This window comes from Convolutriloba macropyga, chromosome 11 (genome assembly GCF_964194025.1).
Source record: "Convolutriloba macropyga chromosome 11, txConMacr16.3, whole genome shotgun sequence".
NCBI lineage: Eukaryota > Metazoa > Xenacoelomorpha > Acoela > Convolutidae > Convolutriloba > Convolutriloba macropyga.
This window is the reverse complement of record NC_134478.1, coordinates 55,675,811-55,700,701: the sequence shown is the minus strand read 5'-3', so window position 1 is coordinate 55,700,701 and position 24,891 is coordinate 55,675,811. Positions and strand designations below refer to the sequence as shown.

At 37.3% G+C, this 24,891-nt stretch overlaps 1 protein-coding gene across 1 annotated transcript in view; it reads left to right on the top strand.

Annotated features, from left to right (window-relative positions):
• Positions 1-158: 158 nt before the first annotated feature.
• The window catches only part of LOC142349422 (ubiquitin-like modifier-activating enzyme 1), a 37,177-nt gene continuing 12,444 nt past the window's right edge, over positions 159-24,891 (top strand). Inside the window, exons 1-3 of the mRNA XM_075400964.1 lie at positions 159-211; positions 361-438; positions 22,283-22,696. Coding sequence (XP_075257079.1) covers positions 361-438; positions 22,283-22,696 — 492 coding nt within the window. The 5' untranslated portion in view covers positions 159-211. The remainder of the gene's footprint in view (positions 212-360; positions 439-22,282; positions 22,697-24,891) is intronic.

Here is a 24,891-nt window from a genome sequence, read left to right as displayed (position 1 = left end):
CCCTTTTCAAATTTTTGGTTTCAAACTATTGGCTGTTAATCGTAGGAGCACAATATTTTCTTGTAAATCGGATGTTTTCAACCTTCATTTTCGCTGATAAATTTGGCAGCTCTTCATCTGAAAATTTCGTAAGAACATTCGACGAAAATTTGATCATTTTTTGAAAGCAAACCGTCGAGGAGTTTATTAATACCCTCTCAAATTATGTCCGGTAAGTACGAAAAAGACTTAAAGTACGGTGGGTTATAACGAAATATGTAAATGCTCAGAGCCACAGTGTCCATTTAGAAATGAGCTTCGAAGAATAAATAAGCGGTATGATTGATATGACGAAGAGACGGTATATACGGCTTGTTTTAGATGTCTGATTGTCAGTCACAACCTGAGAAGAAGAGAAAGCTTGAAGAGACTCAAACGGCAACGCTCTCTAACGGTCACGTAAGTAGTTTTAGTAATGTGAAAAGTCCTGTTCATTCAATTACAATGTAAATTACAAAGTTCGAAGTTGAAAAGTAACAATTCAATTATAAGAAATTTTGTTCGTAATTAGAATAAACTTCCTAGCGCTCCAAGAAAAAAAATTCAAGAAAAGAAGCGATGCAAAAGACAGGAACGAGTTCCAATGGACAGAAAACATTGAAGCCTTTAATTTTTTTTGGATCTTCTGTTTTGCCTGGGGCGTAAAGGATATAAGCCCACTAAGCTGGGGGACCAAAACAATTGATCCGTCTAATTTATTAAAATAGTTCGTGAACACCGGAAACCGAACCTCTGGTATTATTTAGTTATTCAGAGGAAAGAAGTTTTTTTTATCTTATTACAGCATGTGACTTAAACTTCGTGTTTTTATTAATTACATGTTTGAGATTCTAAAAATGGCGAGAAAATGCTTTCCTGTAATGCTTTCCTTTATCCTTTGTTGCAAAGGCAAATGTTACGAGTCTGTGCCATATTTTATAGCGGAAGAATATTGAAAGCGAATATACCAAAAAATGCAGCGATTTGTGCAAAGTTATGTTCATAGTGGAGCAGCTCCAAAAAATAATTTAAAACCATAAACAAACCAACGTTAACACATGTAAGGTCTTCAAACAAAATTTTGCCTTTTGAACAAATTATTGACTTATTAGAGATTACCTTGAATTATTCATGATAATAAAAAAATTTTAAAAAAAATTAGTCATGATTAGAATGTAAGTTACATATTTTTTATTGTCAAAGTTTGGCTGCTGTAAAATAAATTTTATTCTATCATTCCAGGCGAGCAATTTAAATTTTAATGGGAACTAAATCATCCGTCAACACCATGACGTTATGACAGTTTCAGGATCTTTTCCGTTCGTGCCCCCCAGTACGTTATGCCCCCCCCCCCCCCCCCCCCAGTTACAGAGCACGTGCCATTACATAGTAAATCTTTATGTAAAAATATGGCACGTGCGTCTGGGGGGTGCAAATAATATGCGCCCACTAAGCTGGGGGGGGGGGGGCAAAACGGAAATGATCCCAGTTTCAAAAGCTCACCGAAGTTCACCGTTCACGTTGAAGTTGTGTGAACTATTTTGTATGCTAGCCCTTTCCGAAATTAATACTTTTTTGATGTCTTCTCAGGTAGCAGCAAGTTTTCCAGTTCTTTGCGCCGCTGGATTTTTATACTTGAGTCCGGACGAGTTCTATACATCAGGGATTTGGGAAAATGAATTGCAATTGCAATAATTGACAATGAATTGATCTCAATAATAGACTGGTGACGCAAATTTAATTGTAGTAATTGATTGGAGCGATTCAATTATTTGCCCAATAATTGGAGAAAATTGAAACAACATTTTCTTGTCAAAATAGATCCTAATACACATTTTGTGACAACGCAACTACAATGAGTTTTTAATTAAAAAATTGTACGAGCTACTTGCACGAGTTGAAATAGTGGTGCTATCCATAATCCTAATAACGACCGGATCCCAGACCCATTGTTCTAAGTGCTTCAACCACCTCAAATGGGGGAGGTGTTTACTGCTACTGCTGCAAAACCTACATCCAGATCCCAGATAGGGCTCACGGGCAGTGCTGCCCTTATCCCGCCACATTTTGGTCCCGAATAAGACCACTCCATTGCTTTCTGTTCTGGGCTGTTTCCTTGCACAGGTCGAGCCATTCAGTCTCCCATTTCTTCGCTGACATTTTCGGTGGTTTGATATGCTTCTTTACTTCGTCACGAACGATTCTTCGCCAGGTCTTGCGTATGCTGCCTGGGGGTCTCTTCCAGTTATCGCCCTTTTCGAATTCGAGCGCTGCGTTTGGAATTTCGGACGGATTCATTCGGAGGACATGCCCTAGCCATCGCAAGCGTCTTGTTTGGATCGTCGTGGCAAGGGAATCACATTTTGCAATGGTGGTGATACTTTCAGCGGGGAGGTCCTGTCCTTTGTGGAGAATACGTCGAAGACATCGATTTTCGAAGGATTGCAAACTGTTTATATCAGAATTTTTTGCTGGCCAGCTCTCGCAACCATACAAGAGTACACTTCGTACGCATGCCTTGTAAATCTTCACTTTTACAAGCTGAGGGATGCTTCTCTGGTTCCAGATGTTCTTAAGGTTTTTGAAACTACCTGCAGCTTTGCCTATCCTGGCCTTGATTTCAGATGTTACGTTGCCGTCGGGCTGTATTTTACTTCCAAGATAGGTGAAGTCTTCAACACGTTCCAGTTCTTCGCCATAGACGTGGAATTTCTGATTGATGTCCTGGGAGCAGAATTTGGTTTTGCCGACGTTCAGGTAGAGGCCGACTGCCGCTGCATTTCTGGCTACGTTGTCGAGTAGCCTCTGGGCGTCGTTTCCATTATCATCCATTAAACAGATGTCGTCTGCAAAATCGAGGTCGGCAACTATCGTGTCATCCAGAGACACGCCTACGTTGTCATTGCGGAGGGCTTCTTCCATTATCCAGTCGATTGCGAGGTTGAATAGGAAGGGGGCCAGGATCGAGCCTTGCCTGACACCGCTGAGGATACGGAATTGGCGGGACAGGGTGCCGTATACTCGGACTTGGCTGTAGGTCTCTGCGTATAGCATTCGTAGCACGTTGAGGAGTGTGTCTGGTAGTCCAAGGTTCTCACAGATACGCCAGATGCATTTTCGATCCACGCTGTCGAAGGCGGCTTTGAAGTCTATGAAAACTAGGTTTGTCAACCTTTTGAACTCCTCGCGTTGCTCGAGTATCTGACGTATAGCGAAAATTTGATCTCTGCAGCCTTTGTTCTTTTTGAAACCCGCTTGATTTGCGCGGCCTATATACGCTGGTTCGAGACGATTCTTTATTACTGCTTCAAGGATTTTGAAAGCAATGCTGAGAAGGGATATGCCCCTGTAATTAGCGCAATTCTTTTTGTCGCCTTTCTTGAAGAGGGGGACGATTACTGCGGTCTTCCAGTCCATTGGCATGGATACTGTTGCCCAAATGCATTGTAGGAGTTTGGTCAACTCCTGTGCGAGAGCAGTACCGCCATCCAAGAAGAATTCCGGCGGTATGTTGTCCGGCCCACCCGCTTTGCGTCTTTTGAGCTTGCTTATGGCTGTTTGCACTTCCATAAGCGAGGGCGGGTCAGTGCTCACTACGGAGAGAGGTTTATATTGATTCTCTGTAATGTCGGCAGTTGCTGGCGGTGGTCGGTTCAGCAATTTTTCGAAGTGGTTGGCCCATACTTCTATTCTCTGCTTTGCATCATTAATCGGGTGGCCGTCAGCACTCTTGAGAGTCTCGCTGATGGCTGAACGCTTCCCTGCTAACTGCTTGACAACAGAGTAAACCTTTCTCAGGTTGCCCGTTTCGTCCGCGTCGATCATTTCCTGGGCAAGGGTGTCAAAATACTTTGTCTTGTCCATGCGGACTGCCTTCTTGATGGTTTTCCGCAGTTCCGCTTTCTTCGATCGGTTGCGGGCTCGAGCACGTTTCTTGACAAGCTCAATAGTTTCGCTGCTGATCCATGCATTCTTCTTTTGCTCAGATTTTCCGAGACTTTTCTCAGCTGCTTGGTGAAGGATGGATTTCAGTTGCGACCATTTAGCTTCCACGTCATCGCCTGTTTCTTCGGCTGCGTCAAACAAACTGTGTAGCGTATCTTTGAACTCGTCGGCTACCGCGGGTATGCGCAGGGATCCCAGGTTGTAAGCGATCGTCTTGGCCTTCTTTGTGTATGCCTTCAATCGCAATCGGATCACCGAAATAACAGGTTTGTGGTCCGTGTCAGTGAGAAAGAGCTTGGTGTTGAAGGTATTATTTACTGATGTTCTCCATCGTCTTGATATCAACATGTAGTCGATCTGGTTCTTTGTTCTGTTATCATTTGATCGCCAAGTATGAAGGGAATGTCTCTTCTTTTGGAATGTGGTGTTGGAAATTACAAGGTCGTTTAGTACGGCGAAGTGCGCCAGTAGTTCGCCATTAGCGTTTCGGGATCCTGTTGCAAAACGTCCGATATTTTGCTTCTCGCCGTCGAGTGGCAAACCAACTTTGGCGTTGAAGTCGCCGCCAACGACTAGAACGTCCCTCTTGGGGACGTCTTTGAGGCATTTTTGCAGCTCTGAGTAGAATGCCTCTTTGTCTCGTACACTGCTATCTTCAATCGGGGCATATGCACAGATTATGGAGATTGCCACTGGTATTGCATGCAGCCTCATGTAGCAGATCCTGGCTCCACAGGCTCTCCATTCCATGACGTGATTGGCCAGTCGGAGGTGTATGCCAATCGCGACTCCGTGCAGACCCTGACTGTCGTAACCCGAGGCATACAGTTTGAGGCTGGGTGCTCCCGTGGAATCTTGGATTGTTTCCGTTGTGTCGCCTGCAATCCTTGTTTCCTGCAGGCAGGCGACTTCGATTCCCAGGGTGTTCATTTCATCAGCCAACAGGTGCTTAGCTTCGGGTTTGAGCAGTGTGCGAATATTCCAAGTTGCGATTCGCAGGGTATCTTTGGCTGGTTTGAGGGGGTTTTGGGGGAGACTGAAGCGTTGTTTAGCCGACTTTGCTTGGTCATCTGGTGCGGCTCTCCCAGATGTCCCAGTTCCCGCTGGGCACGTAGCTTTAGAGTAATCTTTTCTTCGGGTCTTCATGTGGGTTCGTGGCTACATTTTACAGGGCGCGCCACACCCCAACCCTCCTCCTTTGTCCGGGCTTGGGACCGGCAGGTAATCCCTGTGAAACCTAAAGGTATCTGCGGGAGTTACCAGGCGGAGTTGCGGGAGTTACCAGGCGGAGTTGCGGGAGTTACCAGGCGGAGTTGTATATGCACGTAATATATAGCGGATTTTCATCGGAATTCAACATCACCCCAGTTTCATTTGCAAGCAGTGCATTGCCGAAATTAAACTATAACCTGAACAAGACATCAATGCGAGAGTGACAGAGGAACCAAAACCGTGCTTCAAATTTGAGGAAAAACACCCAGAAGGTGAACCCCTAAAGCCCCAATGTGGCCAATAATCCTCTAAATTCTTGCCATATATCTCCTGGATTTTTGAAAAAATAAAGGCGCAGCAGTTCTTGGAGCCGTCTTGAAAACCAATTGAAGCCAAGGCCTATCAGGACTTGCTGCCCAGGAATTGCGGTTGCTTTTTAACATCCGTTAAAACTTCATCGACCGATCTATGCAAACGAAATCAAAGTTAGCAATTAGAATAGCGACGGAAGATCTATCGTTCGTTGACCCTAATTACACTTACATAATTTATTGCTGAAAAATAATGGCGTGCGTTAAATCAACTCATGCAGCTTGGCGGAAACAAAGTTATGGTTAGGGTGAAGATGTATAGAGCATTCCATTCATTCCTTGGGGTTTCTAAACGAAAGCGCAAACAGAAAAGCCATCTTACTGATGATTAAAAAAACGCGTAAAACTTAACCGCAAGTTTAAGCTCAAGAATGTACAAAATCTATGTACTTCCCAGAATGTATCATGAAATCTCACAAAAATTCATCTAATCTTTTCATTGACAAATTGACTTCAAAATTTGACAGAATTCGAAAATGTGTACCTGTCATCCGCCAAGTTGATGGCCCAAAAATTGTGCAGAAATGGTTTGCAGACAGTGGGAACGCTAGCGGGTGAATCTACTCGTTGAGAATCTTGTTTCAGAAATTATCTAATATTGTTATTAGTCAAGACTTTGGATACAATGTCGTGCCTAAAGTGCCACCTCATCGTAAAACCAAAACACCTTGGAGTTAAAGAATAATTCGATAAATGGGAATTGAAATTATTTTAGGACCACCGAGTCCGTGGCTCGGCTATGGAAACCACTAATTGCTCTCAATTTCTAGAACAAAGAAAAAGGTTATACCAATTTGCTGAAGAAACTAAGTAATCATTCAAAAATGTCTACAAATGATTCCTTACCAATTCCGTGCAACCTAAGCTGACTTTTATTAGTAGAAATGCCCCGACTCCTATAATATTTTAGAAAAGACGGAAAAGCTAATAAGTAGCAAACTCGTACCATCAATCCGTGGTGTTCAAAACTACAACGATAAATACCGAAAGCTTCTCTGCCGGTAGCGAGGGCGGACTAAATATGCTGCTACCCTCTGATACGACTTTTGAATACCAGATATCTAAACGGATGGCTGACCTTAATGAAATAAAACGAAAAAGGTGAAATTCTAATAGCTAAAAGGATGGAAGTCGAAGATAATCTAAATAGTTCAGAGGGTTCTTTTGATTTAGCCACGGTAAATGGAGTATCACGCTGGCTAATTTTCACTGAAGAGATAAAATTTGTGTGGAACTTAGGTATAGGCATGGATGGGAATAGTAAGCTCCCCTACGAGTGCATGCGAATAAATTTTGTACAGAAGCGTCTCCCTACATTGTTCAAAGGATGGCAACACTCATATGAAACATAACGACATCTGGTACTCTATGCCCATCTTGAAGACGTATGTGATGTTAGAATTCGCACCATCTCTTTCGACTTTGCAAGGTGAAACCTTGTCAAATCAAATCAAAGCACAACGGCAGATGATGCTCGGCATCACAGCAAACGGACTGTGATAAGACAGATTTTCAAAGACTTAGTGATTTGAAAATCTTCAACCCGTATGCATAAGTTGAATCTAACACAAAGGCTTAAATATTTTAGCAGATAAACTGAAATATAATCAACGTATCTAAGACTCAGAAAAAGCAACCTTCAACGCACTGATCTTATGCGCCGGAGGCGAAGATCCTGCCTCCAAATTCGTCAAATGGATAGCATGTAAGCTTAGTGAGAAAGAGGACTTCTGCGATGACCTCAAAATTTAGGAACCAAGATTAGCTCTGCCCTGATGCGATGCTCCATAATCTGCATATGCGGATCTCGCTCTCCGGCGTCGGGCAACCGTCGAATCATCTATAAGAACCATTGTTGAAGAGAGGAGAGTACTACTATAAAACATTTACACTGCAATGGAGTTTACGAGAGCCCATGTTTTAATTTTTCTAATCACTTACCCTCCTTAGCTATTGTAAATATCTTTAAGATAAGTTTCCGTATTTTAAATCGGTACAGTTGTTTGAAGCAGTACGTTCCTCAAGTGTAAATTATCTTTTGATGACAGATTTTATTTCGCCGTTTTGAATTCATATTTTCAGAAAGAACTCATCAACCTGAGAGGGGGTTCACCCCTTCTCCATTAGTTTCTCCACCTTAGAGGCTTCATGACTATTGGCAACCGCATGCTTTTTTTTCTGTTTTAGAATAATTGTATGATATGACACCTTAGAAATAGCGGCGATAGCCGAGCTATTTTTGGATTGTTATGGGTTTTCAGGAATAGATTGTTGAGACGCTACGACACCAAGAGGAGCAGGAATTGAATGTCGTTTAAATCAATAATTTTAACTATGGAACGTGGAGAGTTTTCAAGTTCTTTATTTTGCGTTTTGTTAAAATCTTTAGGTCTTAAGTTCTACGCTAAATGGAATTTTTTCTCCTCAACGGTTGGCCCCTTTTGTTTTATGGATTTTTTGGAAACTAAATATAATCTCACACAGGCGTTTTGTGTTACCGATTGATAAGGTTAAGTTTTTTGAAGCAAATTGAGAAAAACGTGACAATTTTTATTCGGTGCTTAGTTTTTCCTCATTTTCTTAAAAATTAATTTTAATGTGAGTTGCCTTTAATGTGAGTTGCATTTAAAAAGAACTTGGAACTATCATTATCTCAAGTTGGATCGGCGTTAGTAGAAAGAATTAATTCCGTTGTTGTCATACAAATCAACAATAAGCGAGGACAGATAACGAGATCAAGCTGATCTGCTATTTCAATCTGCCACTAATTACAAATAAACATAATCACGTAACAATCATAATGTATTTTTAACCTAGTAGCATCATTTAAATTCAGTGTATCTCGAACTAACAAACAATTGGAGTAGTATTAATGATATGTATTTCTAAAGAGATTAATGCAAAGTCCAGCGGGGAAAGAAATTTGTTACTATAAAACATGATCCAGAGATTGACTAGTCATCATATTGCAGTCGAGTTAAATTTTTGATTTTCTATCTAAAATGTTTGACTTTCATTCGAATATGAACCTTGTTAGTTCATAATTATTGACTAAATAGGTGTCCTAAAAATTGGATAATTTCTTTCCAGAAGACAAATCCAAGTCTGATGAAATAACTCTTTAATTTAATCATTCTGTTATAAAGTTTAGCACCTCGAGACCGAATGGAATTTTTATCGATCTTTCGTTTACAAAAGGGCTCTTCCAACAATTTCAGATGGGAACTTCTGGTTACCCTTACCCAGGATTGTTTAAAAGTAAAAAGATTATTGCAAAAATCTTGTGTGTGTGTGTGTTGACTGTTTATAGCTTTCAGAACAAACTTGAGAGGTTCGTTAATGTGTAGGCCATACACTGTTAAATTCTTCGCAAATAAGTTGTCGCAGTGATCGCATTTTTTTCTGAAGTGAATAAGTTTAATTATCTTCTTTTGTAAAAGAGAGATGAGTTTTAAAGACGAGTAGCTGCAGCAGCAATAAACTAAAGCACCATACTGCAAAATAGGAGCAACATTAGTAGTATAATATTCTAACAAATTTTTTGTATATAATGTCTGAGCTTAGAGACGATTCCAGATTGCTAACTGAGGTTTTCCTTCACATAGTCAATATTGGACTGAAATGAGAGTTTTCTGCCTAATTTATTCCTAAGTATTTGCACACATGTTTCATTGGTATATTATTGGAGTTCAGGTAAAATGTCGTGTCTACGGATAATGATTTCAGATTCATCTGAACTGTTTTCAAGTTTAGTACTAATTTGTTCCTTTCGAGCCAATCATTGATTGCTGCAAGATCTGATCTTTGTTAGTACATCCTATGGTTTCAATATTTGTATCATCGGCAAAAAGAATAATGTTAACACTTACAGACGTTTGGCATGTCATTTATATAAATTAGAAATAATAACGGTCCTGAAATTGATCCTTGAACTCCTTGGTTAATATCTCTCAAGTTGATGATACTCCATTTACTTCAACTCTTTGATATCTGCTTTCCAAATATGATTTTAACCAACTCAAACAACTACCTCTTAGTCCGTATCTTTCAAATTTATAAAGTAAGATATCGCGGTTAATTGTGTCAAAAGCTTTCTTTAGGTCTAGAACAAAACATAAAACGTTTGAGGAGCTCTGTCTCATTATCACTTTCTCAGTAAGTTCAATTAACGCATCAACAGTGCAATGTTTAGACCTAAAACCAAATTGTTTACAATAAGAGTTGTCGTGATTCGAAGTAATAGTAAATTCGATTAAAAACAACACGTTCGTATTTTTTACTCCAGGCATTTAGAAGTGAAATTGGTCGATACTTGTTTTCTTTGAGTTTGCAATCTCCTTTATGTAGCGGGAAAAATTTTGCTTTTGCCAATTCTTTTGGGAAAATTCCCCTCTGAATAGAAAAATTAATCAAGAAGACATAAGTATTGTATTACCACTTCCACCGAAGTCTTAATTAGAACATTATTTATTAGATCATCGCCTGACGAAATTTTGTTGTCCAGCTGCGCCACAATTCCTAGTAACGGATCATGTGTGTTATACTCCTACTTAGCTTAGAAGGGAGACGAAATATTTGTTTCCGCAGATTAATATATCCTCCGTGGAAAATTGTGAGTTTTAAGTAAACAAATATCCAGGCTTGGAGGGATATAATTTGAGGTCTTTGAATTTTGTCTTTTTTGAGTTCAAAGGTGTTTAATTGCTCTCATACAAAGTTTGTAGCAATTGTATTAGTTCTGTGGGTCTTTTTTAAGCGGTTTTTCGGTTGACCGATTTTCGTATGACCCATTTGAATTTTTGTCCTCAAAAACTGGATTAACAGGTAGCGTCCAGCGGGCATTAAGTGCTCTTAGAGCCTTTAGCTGGATTTCAGCTCAAACTGGTGTGGAGACTCTTACATATGGTGTGGAGGGAGGTTCTTGGTTGCTCAAAACTTAGGAACCAAGATTAGCTCTATCCTGATGCGATGCTCCATAATCTGCATATGCGGATCTCGCGCTCCGGCGTTGGGCAACCTTCGATTCATCTATAAGAACCCTTGTTGAAGAAGGGAGACTACTACTATAAAACATTTACACTTCAATGGAGCCTACGAGAGCCCATGTTTTAATTTTTCTAATCACATGCCCTCCTTAGCTATTGTAAATAGCCTTAAGATAAGTTTCCGTATTTTAAATCGGTACAGTTGTTTGAAGCAGTACGTTCCTCAAGTGTAAATTATCTTTTGATGACAGATTTTATTTCGCCGTTTTGAATTCATATTTTCAGAAAGAACTCATCAACCTGAGAGGGGGTTCACCCCTTCTCCATTAGTTTCTCCACCTTAGAGGCTTCATGACTATTGGCAACCGCATGCTTTTTTTTCTGTTTTAGAATAATTGTATGATATGACACCTTAGAAATAGCGGCGATAGCCGAGCTATTTTTGGATTGTTATGGGTTTTCAGGAATAGATTGTTGAGACGCTACGACACCAAGAGGAGCAGGAATTGAATGTCGTTTAAATCAATAATTTTAACTATGGAACGTGGAGAGTTTTCAAGTTCTTTATTTTGCGTTTTGTTAAAATCTTTAGGTCTTAAGTTCTACGCTAAATGGAATATTTTCTACTCAACGGTTGGCCCCTTTTGTTTTATGGATTTTTTGGAAACTAAATTTAATCTCACACAGGCGTTTTGTGTTACCGATTGATAAGGTTAAGTTTTTTGAAGCAAATTGAGAAAAACGTGACAATTTTTATTCGGCGCTTAGTTTTTCCTCATTTTCCTAAAAATTAATTTTAATGTGAGTTGCCTTTAATGTGAGTTGCCTTTAATGTGAGTTGCATTTAAAAAGAACTTGGAACTATCATTATCTCAAGTTGGATCGGCGTTAGTAGAAAGAATTAATTCCGTTGTTGTCATACAAATCAACAATAAGCGAGGACAGATAACGAGATCAAGCTGATCTGCTATTTCAATCTGCCACTAATTACAAATAAACATAATCACGTAACAATCATAATGTATTTTTAACCTAGTAGCATCATTTAAATTCAGTGTATCTCGAACTAACAAACAATTGGAGTAGTATTAATGATATGTATTTCTAAAGAGATTAATGCAAAGTCCAGCGGGGAAAGAAATTTGTTACTATAAAACATGATCCAGAGATTGACTAGTCATCATATTGCAGTCGAGTTAAATTTTTGATTTTCTATCTAAAATGTTTGACTTTCATTCGAATATGAACCTTGTTAGTTCATAATTATTGACTAAATAGGTGTCCTAAAAATTGGATAATTTCTTTCCAGAAGACAAATCCAAGTCTGATGAAATAACTCTTTAATTTAATCATTCTGTTATAAAGTTTAGCACCTCGAGACCGAATGGAATTTTTATCGATCTTTCGTTTACAAAAGGGCTCTTCAACAATTTCAGATGGGAACTTCTGGTTACCCTTACCCAGGATTGTTTAAAAGTAAAAAGATTATTGCAAACATCTTGTGTGTGTGTGTTGACTGTTTATAGCTTTCAGAACAAACTTGAGAGGTTCGTTAATGTGTAGGCCATACACTGTTAAATTCTTCGCAAATAAGTTGTCGCAGTGATCGCATTTTTTTCTGAAGTGAATAAGTTTAATTATCTTCTTTTGTAAAAGAGAGATGAGTTTTAGAGACGAGTAGCTGCAGCAGCAATAAACTAAAGCACCATACTGCAAAATAGGAGCAACATTAGTAGTATAATATTCTAACAAATTTTTTGTATATAATGTCTGAGCTTAGAGACGATTCCAGATTGCTAACTGAGGTTTTCCTTCACATAGTCAATATTGGACTGAAATGAGAGTTTTCTGCCTAATTTATTCCTAAGTATTTCCACACATGTTTCATTGGTATATTATTGGAGTTCAGGTAAAATGTCGTGTCTACGGATAATGATTTCAGATTCATCTGAACTGTTTTCAAGTTTAGTACTAATTTGTTCCTTTCGAGCCAATCATTGATTGCTGCAAGATCTGATCTTTGTTAGTACATCCTATGGTTTCAATATTTGTATCATCGGCTAAAAGAATAATGTTAACACTTTTACAGACGTTTGGCATGTCATTTATATAAATTAGAATTAATAACGGTCCTGAAATTGATCCTTGAACTCCTTGGTTAATATCTCTCAAGTTGATGATACTCCATTTACTTCAACTCTTTGATATCTGCTTTCCAAATATGATTTTAACCAACTCAAACAACTACCTCTTAGTCCGTATCTTTCAAATTTATAAAGTAAGATATCGCGGTTAATTGTGTCAAAAGCTTTCTTTAGGTCTAGAACAAAACATAAAACGTTTGAGGAGCTCTGTCTCATTATCACTTTCTCAGTAAGTTCAATTAACGCATCAACAGTGCAATGTTTAGACCTAAAACCAAATTGTTTACAATAAGAGTTGTCGTGATTCGAAGTAATAGTAAATTCGATTAAAAACAACACGTTCATATATTTTACTCCAGGCATTTAGAAGTGAAATTGGTCGATACTTGTTTTCTTTGAGTTTGCAATCTCCTTTATGTAGCGGGAAAAATTTTGCTTTTGCCAATTCTTTTGGGAAAATTCCCCTCTGAATAGAAAAATTAATCAAGAAGACTAAGTATTGTATTACCACTTCCACCGAAGTCTTAATTAGAACATTATTTATTAGATCATCGCCTGACGAAATTTTGTTGTCCAGCTGCGCCACAATTCCTAGTAACGGATCATGTGTGTTATACTCCTACTTAGCTTAGAAGGGAGACGAAATATTTGTTTCCGCAGATTAATATATCCTCCGTGGAAAATTGTGAGTTTTCAGTAAACAAATATCCAGGCTTGGAGGGATATAATTTGAGGTCTTTGAATTTTGTCTTTTTTGAGTTCAAAGGTGTTTAATTGCTCTCATACAAAGTTTGTAGCAATTGTATTAGTTCTGTGGGTCTTTTTTATGCGGTTTTTCGGTTGACCGATTTTCGTATGACCCATTTGAATTTTTGTCCTCAAAAACTGGATAAACAGGTAGCGTCCAGCAGGCATTAAGTGCTCTTAGAGCCTTTAGCTGGATTTCAGCTCAAACTGGTGTGGAGACTCTTACATATGGTGTGGAGGGAGGTTCTTGGTTGCTCAAAACTTAGGAACCAAGATTAGCTCTATCCTGATGCGATGCTCCATAATCTGCATATGCGGATCTCGCGCTCCGGCGTCGGGCAACCGTCGATTCATCTGTAAGAACCCTTGTTGAAGAAGGGAGACTACTACTATAAAACATTTACACTTCAATGGAGCCTACGAGAGCCCATGTTTTAATGTTTCTAATCACATGCCCTCCTTAGCTATTGTAAATAGCCTTAAGATAAGTTTCCGTATTTTAAATCGGTACAGTTGTTTGAAGCAGTACGTTCCTCAAGTGTAAATTATCTTTTGATGACAGATTTTATTTCGCCGTTTTGAATTCATATTTTCAGAAAGAACTCATCAACCTGAGAGGGGGTTCACCCCTTCTCCATTAGTTTCTCCACCTTAGAGGCTTCATGACTATTGGCAACCGCATGCTTTTTTTTCTGTTTTAGAATAATTGTATGATATGACACCTTAGAAATAGCGGCGATAGCCGAGCTATTTTTGGATTGTTATGGGTTTTCAGGAATAGATTGTTGAGACGCTACGACACCAAGAGGAGCAGGAATTGAATGTCGTTTAAATCAATAATTTTAACTATGGAACGTGGAGAGTTTTCAAGTTCTTTATTTTGCGTTTTGTTAAAATCTTTAGGTCTTAAGTTCTACGCTAAATGGAATATTTTCTACTCAACGGTTGGCCCCTTTTGTTTTATGGATTTTTTGGAGACTAAATTTAATCTCACACAGGCGTTTTGTGTTACCGATTGATAAGGTTAAGTTTTTTGAAGCAAATTGAGAAAAACGTGACAATTTTTATTCGGTGCTTAGTTTTTCCTCATTTTCCTAAAAATTAATTTTAATGTGAGTTGCCTTTAATGTGAGTTGCCTTTAATGTGAGTTGCATTTAAAAAGAACTTGGAACTATCATTATCTCAAGTTGGATCGGCGTTAGTAGAAAGAATTAATTCCGTTGTTGTCATACAAATCAACAATAAGCGAGGACAGATAACGAGATCAAGCTGATCTGCTATTTCAATCTGCCACTAATTACAAATAAACATAATCACGTAACAATCATAATGTATTAAAAACCTAGTAGCATCATTTAAATTCAGTGTATCTCGAACTAACAAACAATTGGAGTAGTATTAATGATATGTATTTCTAAAGAGATTAATGCAAAGTCCAGCGGGGAAAGAAATTTGTTACTATAAAACATGATCCAGAGATTGACTAGTCATCATATTGCAGTCGAGTTAAATTTTTGATTTTCTATCTAAAATGTTTGACTTTCATTCGAATATGAACCTTGTTAGTTCATAATTATTGACTAAATAGGTGTCCTAAAAATTGGATAATTTCTTTCCAGAAGAAAAATCCAAGTCTGATGAAATAACTCTTTAATTTAATCATTCTGTTATAAAGTTTAGCACCTCGAGACCGAATGGAATTTTTATCAATCTTTCGTTTACAAAAGGGCTCTTCAACAATTTCAGATGGGAACTTCTGGTTACCCTTACCCAGGATTGTTTAAAAGTAAAAAGATTATTGCAAAAATCTTGTGTGTGTGTTGACTGTTTATAGCTTTCAGAACAAACTTGAGAGGTTCGTTAATGTGTAGGCCATACACTGTTAAATTCTTCGCAAATAAGTTGTCGCAGTGATCGCATTTTTTTCTGAAGTGAATAAGTTTAATTATCTTCTTTTGTAAAAGAGAGATGAGTTTTAGAGACGAGTAGCTGCAGCAGCAATATACCAAAGCACCATACTGCAAAATAGGAGCAACATTAGTAGTATAATATTCTAACAAATTTTTTGTATATAATGTCTGAGCTTAGAGACGATTCCAGATTGCTAACTGAGGTTTTCCTTCACATAGTCAATATTGGACTGAAATGAGAGTTTTCTGCCTAATTTATTCCTAAGTATTTGCACACATGTTTCATTGGTATATTATTGGAGTTCAGGTAAAATGTCGTGTCTACGGATAATGATTTCAGATTCATCTGAACTGTTTTCAAGTTTAGTACTAATTTGTTCCTTTCGAGCCAATCATTGATTGCTGCAAGATCTGATCTTTGTTAGTACATCCTATGGTTTCAATATTTGTATCATCGGCTAAAAGAATAATGTTAACACTTTTACAGACGTTTGGCATGTCATTTATATAAATTAGAAATAATAACGGTCCTGAAATTGATCCTTGAACTCCTTGGTTAATATCTCTCAAGTTGATGATACTCCATTTACTTCAACTCTTTGATATCTGCTTTCCAAATATGATTTTAACCAACTCAAACAACTACCTCTTAGTCCGTATCTTTCAAATTTATAAAGTAAGATATCGCGGTTAATTGTGTCAAAAGCTTTCTTTAGGTCTAGAACAAAACATAAAACGTTTGAGGAGCTCTGTCTCATTATCACTTTCTCAGTAAGTTCAATTAACGCATCAACAGTGCAATGTTTAGACCTAAAACCAAATTGTTTACAATAAGAGTTGTCGTGATTCGAAGTAATAGTAAATTCGATTAAAAACAACACGTTCATATATTTTACTCCAGGCATTTAGAAGTGAAATTGGTCGATACTTGTTTTCTTTGAGTTTGCAATCTCCTTTATGTAGCGGGAAAAATTTTGCTTTTGCCAATTCTTTTGGGAAAATTCCCCTCTGAATAGAAAAATTAATCAAGAAGACTAAGTATTGTATTACCACTTCCACCGAAGTCTTAATTAGAACATTATTTATTAGATCATCGCCTGACGAAATTTTGTTGTCCAGCTGCGCCACAATTCCTAGTAACGGATCATGTGTGTTATACTCCTACTTAGCTTAGAAGGGAGACGAAATATTTGTTTCCGCAGATTAATATATCCTCCGTGGAAAATTGTGAGTTTTCAGTAAACAAATATCCAGGCTTGGAGGGATATAATTTGAGGTCTTTGAATTTTGTCTTTTTTGAGTTCAAAGGTGTTTAATTGCTCTCATACAAAGTTTGTAGCAATTGTATTAGTTCTGTGGGTCTTTTTTATGCGGTTTTTCGGTTGACCGATTTTCGTATGACCCATTTGAATGTTTGTCCTCAAAAACTGGATAAACAGGTAGCGTCCAGCGGGCATTAAGTGCTCTTAGAGCCTTTAGCTGGATTTCAGCTCAAACTGGTGTGGAGACTCTTACATATGGTGTGGAGGGAGGTTCTTGGTTGCTACTGACAAAGCCAGCCGGTCGCTTGAGATTAATTCGCCCGACGTTAGTCGGTTATGTTTATAAACATTAACTCTTTTTGTCAATTTTGTTCTTTTGTTTAAATGTTTGTGCAAAGTTGTTGCAAATAAATATGCGTACGTATTCTTTTTTATAGTTAAAGGCTAGTAGTACAAATTTTATTTGGGCCAAGTTTCCCTCAATTTGCAAGTTTTTGAAATGAACTAATCGGCAAAGCTGTCGCAAGATCATCTGCCAACAATGTCAGCAAATGCAAGCATAGACAGCTGTGTGCAATACGAGGATTTTTGCTAGGTTTGCGAATTTTGTTTTGTTTCGAGTCTTCAGCTCAGACGCTAGGTCACTCTGAATCACTCTAGGTTATATCCATTTGAAATAATAACGATGCGATATTGGCAGAAGGCCGCAGTGCACTCACGATGACCAAAGCGCTGAAAAAATTATTTCCCCGTTAAAATTTTTGATTTACATTGTTTAAACAAATTGAATTTATGTTTGAACAAAAATAAATTTTTTAAGTAACTGGGAATAATCTTAGAACTTTTTTATTGGTGCCAAAATTTTCAATTTCGGTTTATATATTCTTGGTTTTTTGACACTGCTTTTTTTTTGTGGTGAAAAAGTTTACTTTCCATTAACTTTCCTGAATTTTTTTTTCTGGTTGAGCCTTTTCATATTTTAAATATAACAGTCAGATTATTAACTAATGAAAGTCAAATCAAAAGTGCACTGAAATTGGATTCATGTTTTCAATTTTAATCCTTGCATGTCTGTAATAAGATGTAATGGCAGCATTTGAAGCCCTTCGGTGAAGCCACCAACTAAAATAACAAGGAGGCTCGGTAATGTGCGCACGCACATAAGGTTCCGACCCCGCTCATCCACATTCTTGACTTATTGGCTACCAAATGATGAAGATAGAAAACTTTCAAAAACATACATATCGTTCCATAAACAGCCAATGGAATACAATAATGACGCCCTAGAGGGCCGATGAACGTTGTTGATAATATGACTACTAGAAAGGACAATAATAAATATCAAACTACAAAGATTATTTACGACCAGAACTCGATTTCTATAAATAAAATAAAATCAAACTCAGATAAAATCTAAACGAAACCATATAACCTATACATCATTAGAAAAAATATTGGAACCTGTCCTCAATACGACTGGTGAATAGGTCGACAAAAAAGAGTGAAGAGGAGCGAAGTTCAAAAATAAGTTTCTATTTTTGAAAAGAATTAATTTCACTGAAATCCCTAAAATGTTCATGTATATCACCATAGGAATCAAGTGAGACATGTCATTGTTCAATGTTCAATTGCGCAAAGTTTCAAAGCCAATGGGACCTACGATTTTTGTTATAAACTGAAAAGAAAAAACAAAAATCCTATAAAATGTACAAATACAAAAAAATCTCAAATATGAAATCTCGTAACAGCATTAACAAAGCCGAGAAACAAATGTCTGAAGTTAAAACCGTTATAGAGATTAAATTATAGTTCACTGGAAACGGGTTCTGACCTGTGTTTACAGAGACTGAGCTACAAAACCCAATTAGGTTTTTGACAACAAATAACACTTAAGATTCCAAAAACGGCAATGGATTTATTTGCAATACCTCAGGAAGCCAATTGGGCCTGTTATAAATGAGACTGAGGTCACGACCCCACAAAGTAACAACAAATTTATAAATTTCAAAAACCAAAACCAAAAGTTCAAAAAATTTTACGTGATCACACTGTTCAGGGCACTAATTATCAGATGTTACCTCCAAGAACTGTAAATCGTCACTTTCTCCTCACTTCAACATCAAAGAGTCTTCCTTCTAAAAGGATTACGTAGACATGATAACAAAAAGATACCCAGAAATTGAACAGAATAGAAATCTCGAAATTCGTTTTGAAATTAATTGTCGAAGCAATCAGTCACAACGTATAAGCAAGAGCGAAACGTATGAACAAATTCTTGAATCAACAAAAGTAATTTAGACTTCTAATTACTGAGATCGAGTTACATGGTTACGGAATTGAAAGCAATAATGATAGTTGTAAAAAATTTCTTTATTTATTTCAATTTGGAAGTCATTAAAACAAACAGCTGTGAACTGAATTCTTTAACTAGGTGCAAACATAGGCAAAAACAAAGAAAATCCATAAATTTTTGTGAGATAACTGTCTCTCAGCCCAAAAAGCATAAACAAAAAGCATAAAACAAGTAAATATTCAGATACGCCTTTTTCCATCGCTGTGCAGTTTCCCTATTATGCTTTCCTTCAATTGCACTTGTCAATAATGCGATAATACGGCAAGGCAACAAAATTAGCCCAAAAAATATGCAGTTATTCTCAAAAAAATTGAAAATGCGTGTTATCAAAGCATAGAGACCATTAGTTTAACATAAAACCGTATAGGACATTAAATTATAACACACAGGAATTTGGTTTCTGCCTGTTTTTACTGAGTTTACTGAGACTGCGCCCAAAGTTGAGAGAAATAAGACAAAATAGTGGCAAATTTCAAAAATTAACCCTTGTTTTCTTGAAACAAATATCTTCAAAGACTTAACAGACATTAGATAACAATTAAAAGAAGTGTCAAGGTTCATTTATACCTCTGAAAAATAAATGGATCTTTGACTGCGGACAATAAGTTATTGGGCTACAAAAAAGACAACAAATGAAAGCAAAATTCGAGGAGTACATAAAAAGTTTTTAACGAAAACAATTGGTCAGAGCCATAGAAACCACGCCCTTAACTCTGAAACCTTAATATAATCTCGTTGGGCCTTATTTTTTGTAAATGGTATCTGTCATTAATTGAGCCCTGATTTGAAATTCTTGTAAGTAAGAAAAAGTGTACATAACAATCGTTTAGATAGTGGAAATATTTTGAAAAAAAGTCGTGCCCCATTAAAATCCAAAAAAATATCATAAGGATCCATGGCGAGATCAAGATCAGCCCAGATGTTGCTGTCCGTCTAACAAAGTACTCATCTGTTCAATTGGTTGCAAAATAGATCAATTTTTTCAAGTTTGTCAAAAATAAAAATGCTTTTTCTATATTTAATGAGGTTAAATTTGCAAAAGACTGGCAAAATTATAACTCCAGCAGTGGGTGTTTTCTCAAAGCCAGTGGGTGTACAACTAGCGCAATTGTCAGCCTAAAAAGAATGTGGCCGTAGTTTTAAGGTATTTACTTCCAGCAAACTTGAAGCAAGTCGGCTGAAAAATTAAATTTGGTCCCAATTTTTGTCCCAAAAAGTCGAATCTTGAAAAATTTAGCATAAATTCTTGCCAATAAACTCGGATCGAACAATTCAGCAACCCTCCTCTATCTATAGAAATAAATTAATAACACTACAGTTAACAATTTGGACAAATTTTTATCAAAATTGACAAAAATTAGTTCAAAAATACCGAAAATGTGAATAAAAACGGCTGAAATACTTCTAATATTCACAAAACTTTAAACCTCGATAACTCCCTATAAAAAGTGAAAATTGAAAAAATCTTTTTAATTCCATATTCGACGCTGGACGGGCTTTTTAATGATACCACTCGCAACTCTGTACGATGATTATATCGATCGGCCAAAATTGTCTGAACAAAAAAAAACGCACTTGAGTATATAGTTCCTCCCCCACTAAAGTGGGTCGGAACAATAAATAATTCCTGATGATCATTTGATGTTTGTCAGAATTAAGAAATTAGCATTAAACTAATGATCGTTATGCTTCTAATTTTTTGCAAAAACACAGCGACTACCATGTTAAAGAAATTTTGAGTCCATCCCATTATACCCCCCCCCCCCACCAGCTTAATGGGGTCAGAGTCAGATAACCTATGCCCCCCCAATCATGGTAAATTAAATGGGGGGGGGGCTACAATGGGAAAGACTTGAATTTTTACCCGACAATATTCCGTTTCCTATTTAATATGTTATGTAGACTTTTATTGTGAGGTTGAAATGTACTTTTCAAAAATATGATTCAATCGGCAATCTCAAAACTTTGCTTTGAATGGACATTTAAATTATGGCAGTAATGCTTAACAAAGAATACCTTTTGTCTTAAACTGAAACTGATGGTTTTTCAAAATCATATTTTTTTCCGCGCTTGAAAATTTCCTGATTTTTCCGCGCTTGTTTGAAACAATTTATAGTCTAGCTCCATGAGCTGCCTTTTTTCTTATTTTAGGAACGGTTTTTTTCTCGCTGCGTTCTAGAATTTTCTACTGACATCACTGCTAAAAAGGCACAATCGAATGACATTATCATGTTCCACGTTTCAAATCTACACTTTCAAATTACTATACTTTGGTAGTAATGGAACAGTAATACATTAACGGTGGTCTAAAATATCGAATGAAGAAAAGCGAATATTACGTCATTTCTATTTGAAGAAACACCAGAACACGTATAGCCACGTTTTAAATGCAAAACACCACAGTTGCACCATCTTCAGCACTACGATGGTTTAAAATTACTCTAGCTAGTTGTATGGTAATATTTTGCTCTCTCATTCTGTTCTAACGTACACTACTTGTACTTTCGCGTCTATCTAGCTAGCTAGCTCAATTCATAATCGCGTATTTTCTGCCGTATTTCAGTTGGCTTGCTAAGAAATAATACAAATCTTTTGTGCTCGTTCATTCACAATTCGCGTTTTATTTCCTTTCTCTGCCGTGGAAAAACAGGCAAGTATTATTGCGTCTGTGCTCGATAAAGGTTCGTTTGCTATTTTTGTTTTACACTTAGTTGTAGGTTGCCATTATTTGTACTTTGCCCATAAAATCTAGGCACAGTCAGACGTTACGTGTACGCTCGATTTAGTCATAACTGCCGTAAAAGGAAGGCAAAGTTTTTAATCGGGAACTATTTTCGAATTGTAGTCTGATAGAAGGAATCGAGGTTTGCTGAATGTTTCTCGAGCTCGAACCCGCTATTGACGCAAAGACTTGACCCAGTATTGTGTTTTCAGTCTGCTTATGACCCGGTCGCTTTAGGTTAATTTCGGTGTTGTTTTTGTGAATAGGCAGCTAATATCGTGATTCTAATCTAAACTTGACGAGATCTTGTATTTGAAAATTTTTCGACGTCCTAGAAATCTTTTGACGTCCTTAAAATCTTTGTCATCTTTTAGTCTTGTAGTACTAATTATATCGAGCAATTTTAGCATCTTGTTAATGATACCAATTATATCAAGGATTAGTTCGGGGTGAAATGATAGGGGTTACACAAATAGGGGGTGAAAAGCGGGACACGCTAAAGTGGATCTTACGTAACCAAAGACATTCCAGGAGTCAAATTTTAGGCCAATTGAAGTTCGCTGGCAAAAGATTTAGTTTTACTATTTATAGAGATTTGTATAAATTTTTCAGGAGTCGAACCCGGCTGGAGACCAGTATCCGCTGAAGAACCCCTGCGTGTCCTTAGAGCACCCCAACGGAGTCGCTTTGCAGTCCTCGACAACTTCCACCCAACAATCAACTTCAAACAGCAACAGTCCACCTCATCATAACTCCAACGGACAAGCTAAAGAATCGGAAGATAATCCTCAAATTCTAAACGGAAATTCCTCGTGTGAGTTGAAGCATAAGCAGGCCAATAAAAATCACTCTGCTGAAGTTGTAAACGGAGCACCTGCTGTAATGACTGTTGGAAAGGATTCGGCAGCCGTGAACGGCGTGGCAAATGGTGCTAGTAATGGGGAGCCTAAAATTAACGAGGATCTATATTCGAGGCAACTTTACACGTTGGGAAAGAGTGCAATGTTGGAGATGCGAAAGACAAAGGTGAGATTTTTTATGTGATTAAAAAGATTTACCTACGTTATTGTTGCTCAGCAAATTGACACATTGTGGTGGCCTTAGAGTGAGTTATATTAAATTAAGTTATATTAAATAAGATTATTAATAATGTTATATTTAGTTAGATTATTAATAATGTTATATTAAGTTAGATTAAGTTATGCAAAAATAAGCTGACAAAAGGAGAAGATTGACAAATTGCGTTCAAAGTTTCATAGCTCAAGTTTAAAAAAAAAGTAGTTGAAATCTTCTGTTGCTGATACAAAGGAAAATATTCGTTCTACTGTATGTCCAGAATTATAAGATTTCATTTTTTAAAAGCGATTTTGATGCAACAATCCCAGCACTACGGGGGGGGGGGGGGGGATTGTTGCAAAATTTACCATATTGAAAGTAACGAGGTATAAAAGCCGCGGACGTTTGCAATTGCGGCATTTGTGATGGATATTAGTATCAATATTATTATCTGTTCGCTTTCCAATAGTTTCGAAGGCTTCAATTTAATTTAGTAAGGGATATCGGTTCAGTTCGTTCGCACATGTTCCAACCGCTCAAATTCCAAACCATTGAATATCAGATGTTATTTGAATAGAATTTTCCTGCTACTCAAATCATGTGGCCATAAATCAGGAGTAATATTTTTCGACTTATTACTGGAATTGCGGATTGAGCAGTTGCTATAGGACAAAGAAATTTTTTGAATATGAGAAATTCTTCTGACTTGTCCGCTCACTGTACTTGAAATGATTTAATGATATTCAGTATTTACTGAATCGGTTGTTAATCTGAGCATTTCCTAAAATCTGTTTATCTTATTTAGCCGACAGTTTGCCGGAAAATATCCGCCATTGACCCCGTTAATGTCTATTGGGATTAATGCAGGAAATGGAAAGGAGATAAAAATTGACAGCCTTTTTTCAAGTTTCATTTTGTGTCCCGATCAGGTGAAAAATTTTCGTTTACATAAATACACAGAAATCAGCCGTTAATCTGACGGGTATTAGCATAAATACTACTACCAATCAGCATTGGCTCTAACGAACCTTGGTAACACAACATGGCTTCAAAGCGATTGAAATATTTAACTATTTTCTGTATCAAATCTGTATTTACTGCATCATTCTATCTACCAATAGAAAGAGTATGTCTGTTTTTAATTGCTCTCGAACGAAGTTTGAAGCAATTTTTGTAAACGTGTTGGTCTTTCTGGCGTTTATGCAAAATATTTGCTTGGTCATTTCTGAGCATTTGTTCTAGAACATTCTGTGACTTTTTCAAGCTTCACTTCATTTTGAGTGATTACAATTGCTCTCATTCTGGAATGAAATTTATTACTAATATAAAGTGATTGTTAGCGATTGAGTAACAACGTGGTTGTAGCCTAGTTGATGAGATTTCTGACTGCTGTACTGGAGGTTGATGGTTCCAACCCCTATCAGGTCCGAGTTTTCTCACCCAAAACAGTTCTAAGCTATACCCCTAATTTAAATTGCTCCCAGCCTGTTGTTCGAGAACAATTCATGCGACGTTAGTCGGTTAATGGTTTTTACCACTAAGGTACATGTTGACATAATTAATGGCAAAGTTCAGAAATTCTTTTTTGAACAAAAAGATCCTAACTCATATTTCCTGAGGTATTGGAAAAACTAAAAACTTTCTCTTATGTCTGCAAGTTTTTGGCTGTTCGTGTGTACGCTTCTGTTTTTTTGCGAGCTAAACAGTTTACTTCTGCTAACTGTTCTCGAAAGATGTTCAACAGGAAGTAAAATGTTATTTAATTGATCAGTCAAGTCAGTTAATTAATTTAAATGTGTTCATTTGTTAAGGCTTTTACCAAAAATCTCTTCAGTTGAGTTTGGATTGTTGTTGTTGTTGTTATTTGCCTCAGTCCGATGTTGCGGTGTTGTCGTTGAGTGGGAGCGAGAGAAATTTAGCTGCTTCCACAGGTCTTGTCCAAAGTGACTTCACGGAGACATTGGTGGGTTTCATCGGGCACTTAAAAAGATGTTGTGTTGTGTGTGGCTCTCGTTTACAGTCGGGGCACGTCTCAGATACATCATTGTTGATCCTAGCCGAGTAGGTCATGAGAAGCGGACTGAAACCAGAGCGGAGTTGCGCGAGTTGCCTTCTACTGCCTCTGGGGAGTGTTTTCTCACTGTCATGTATCTTCATGGGGGCAG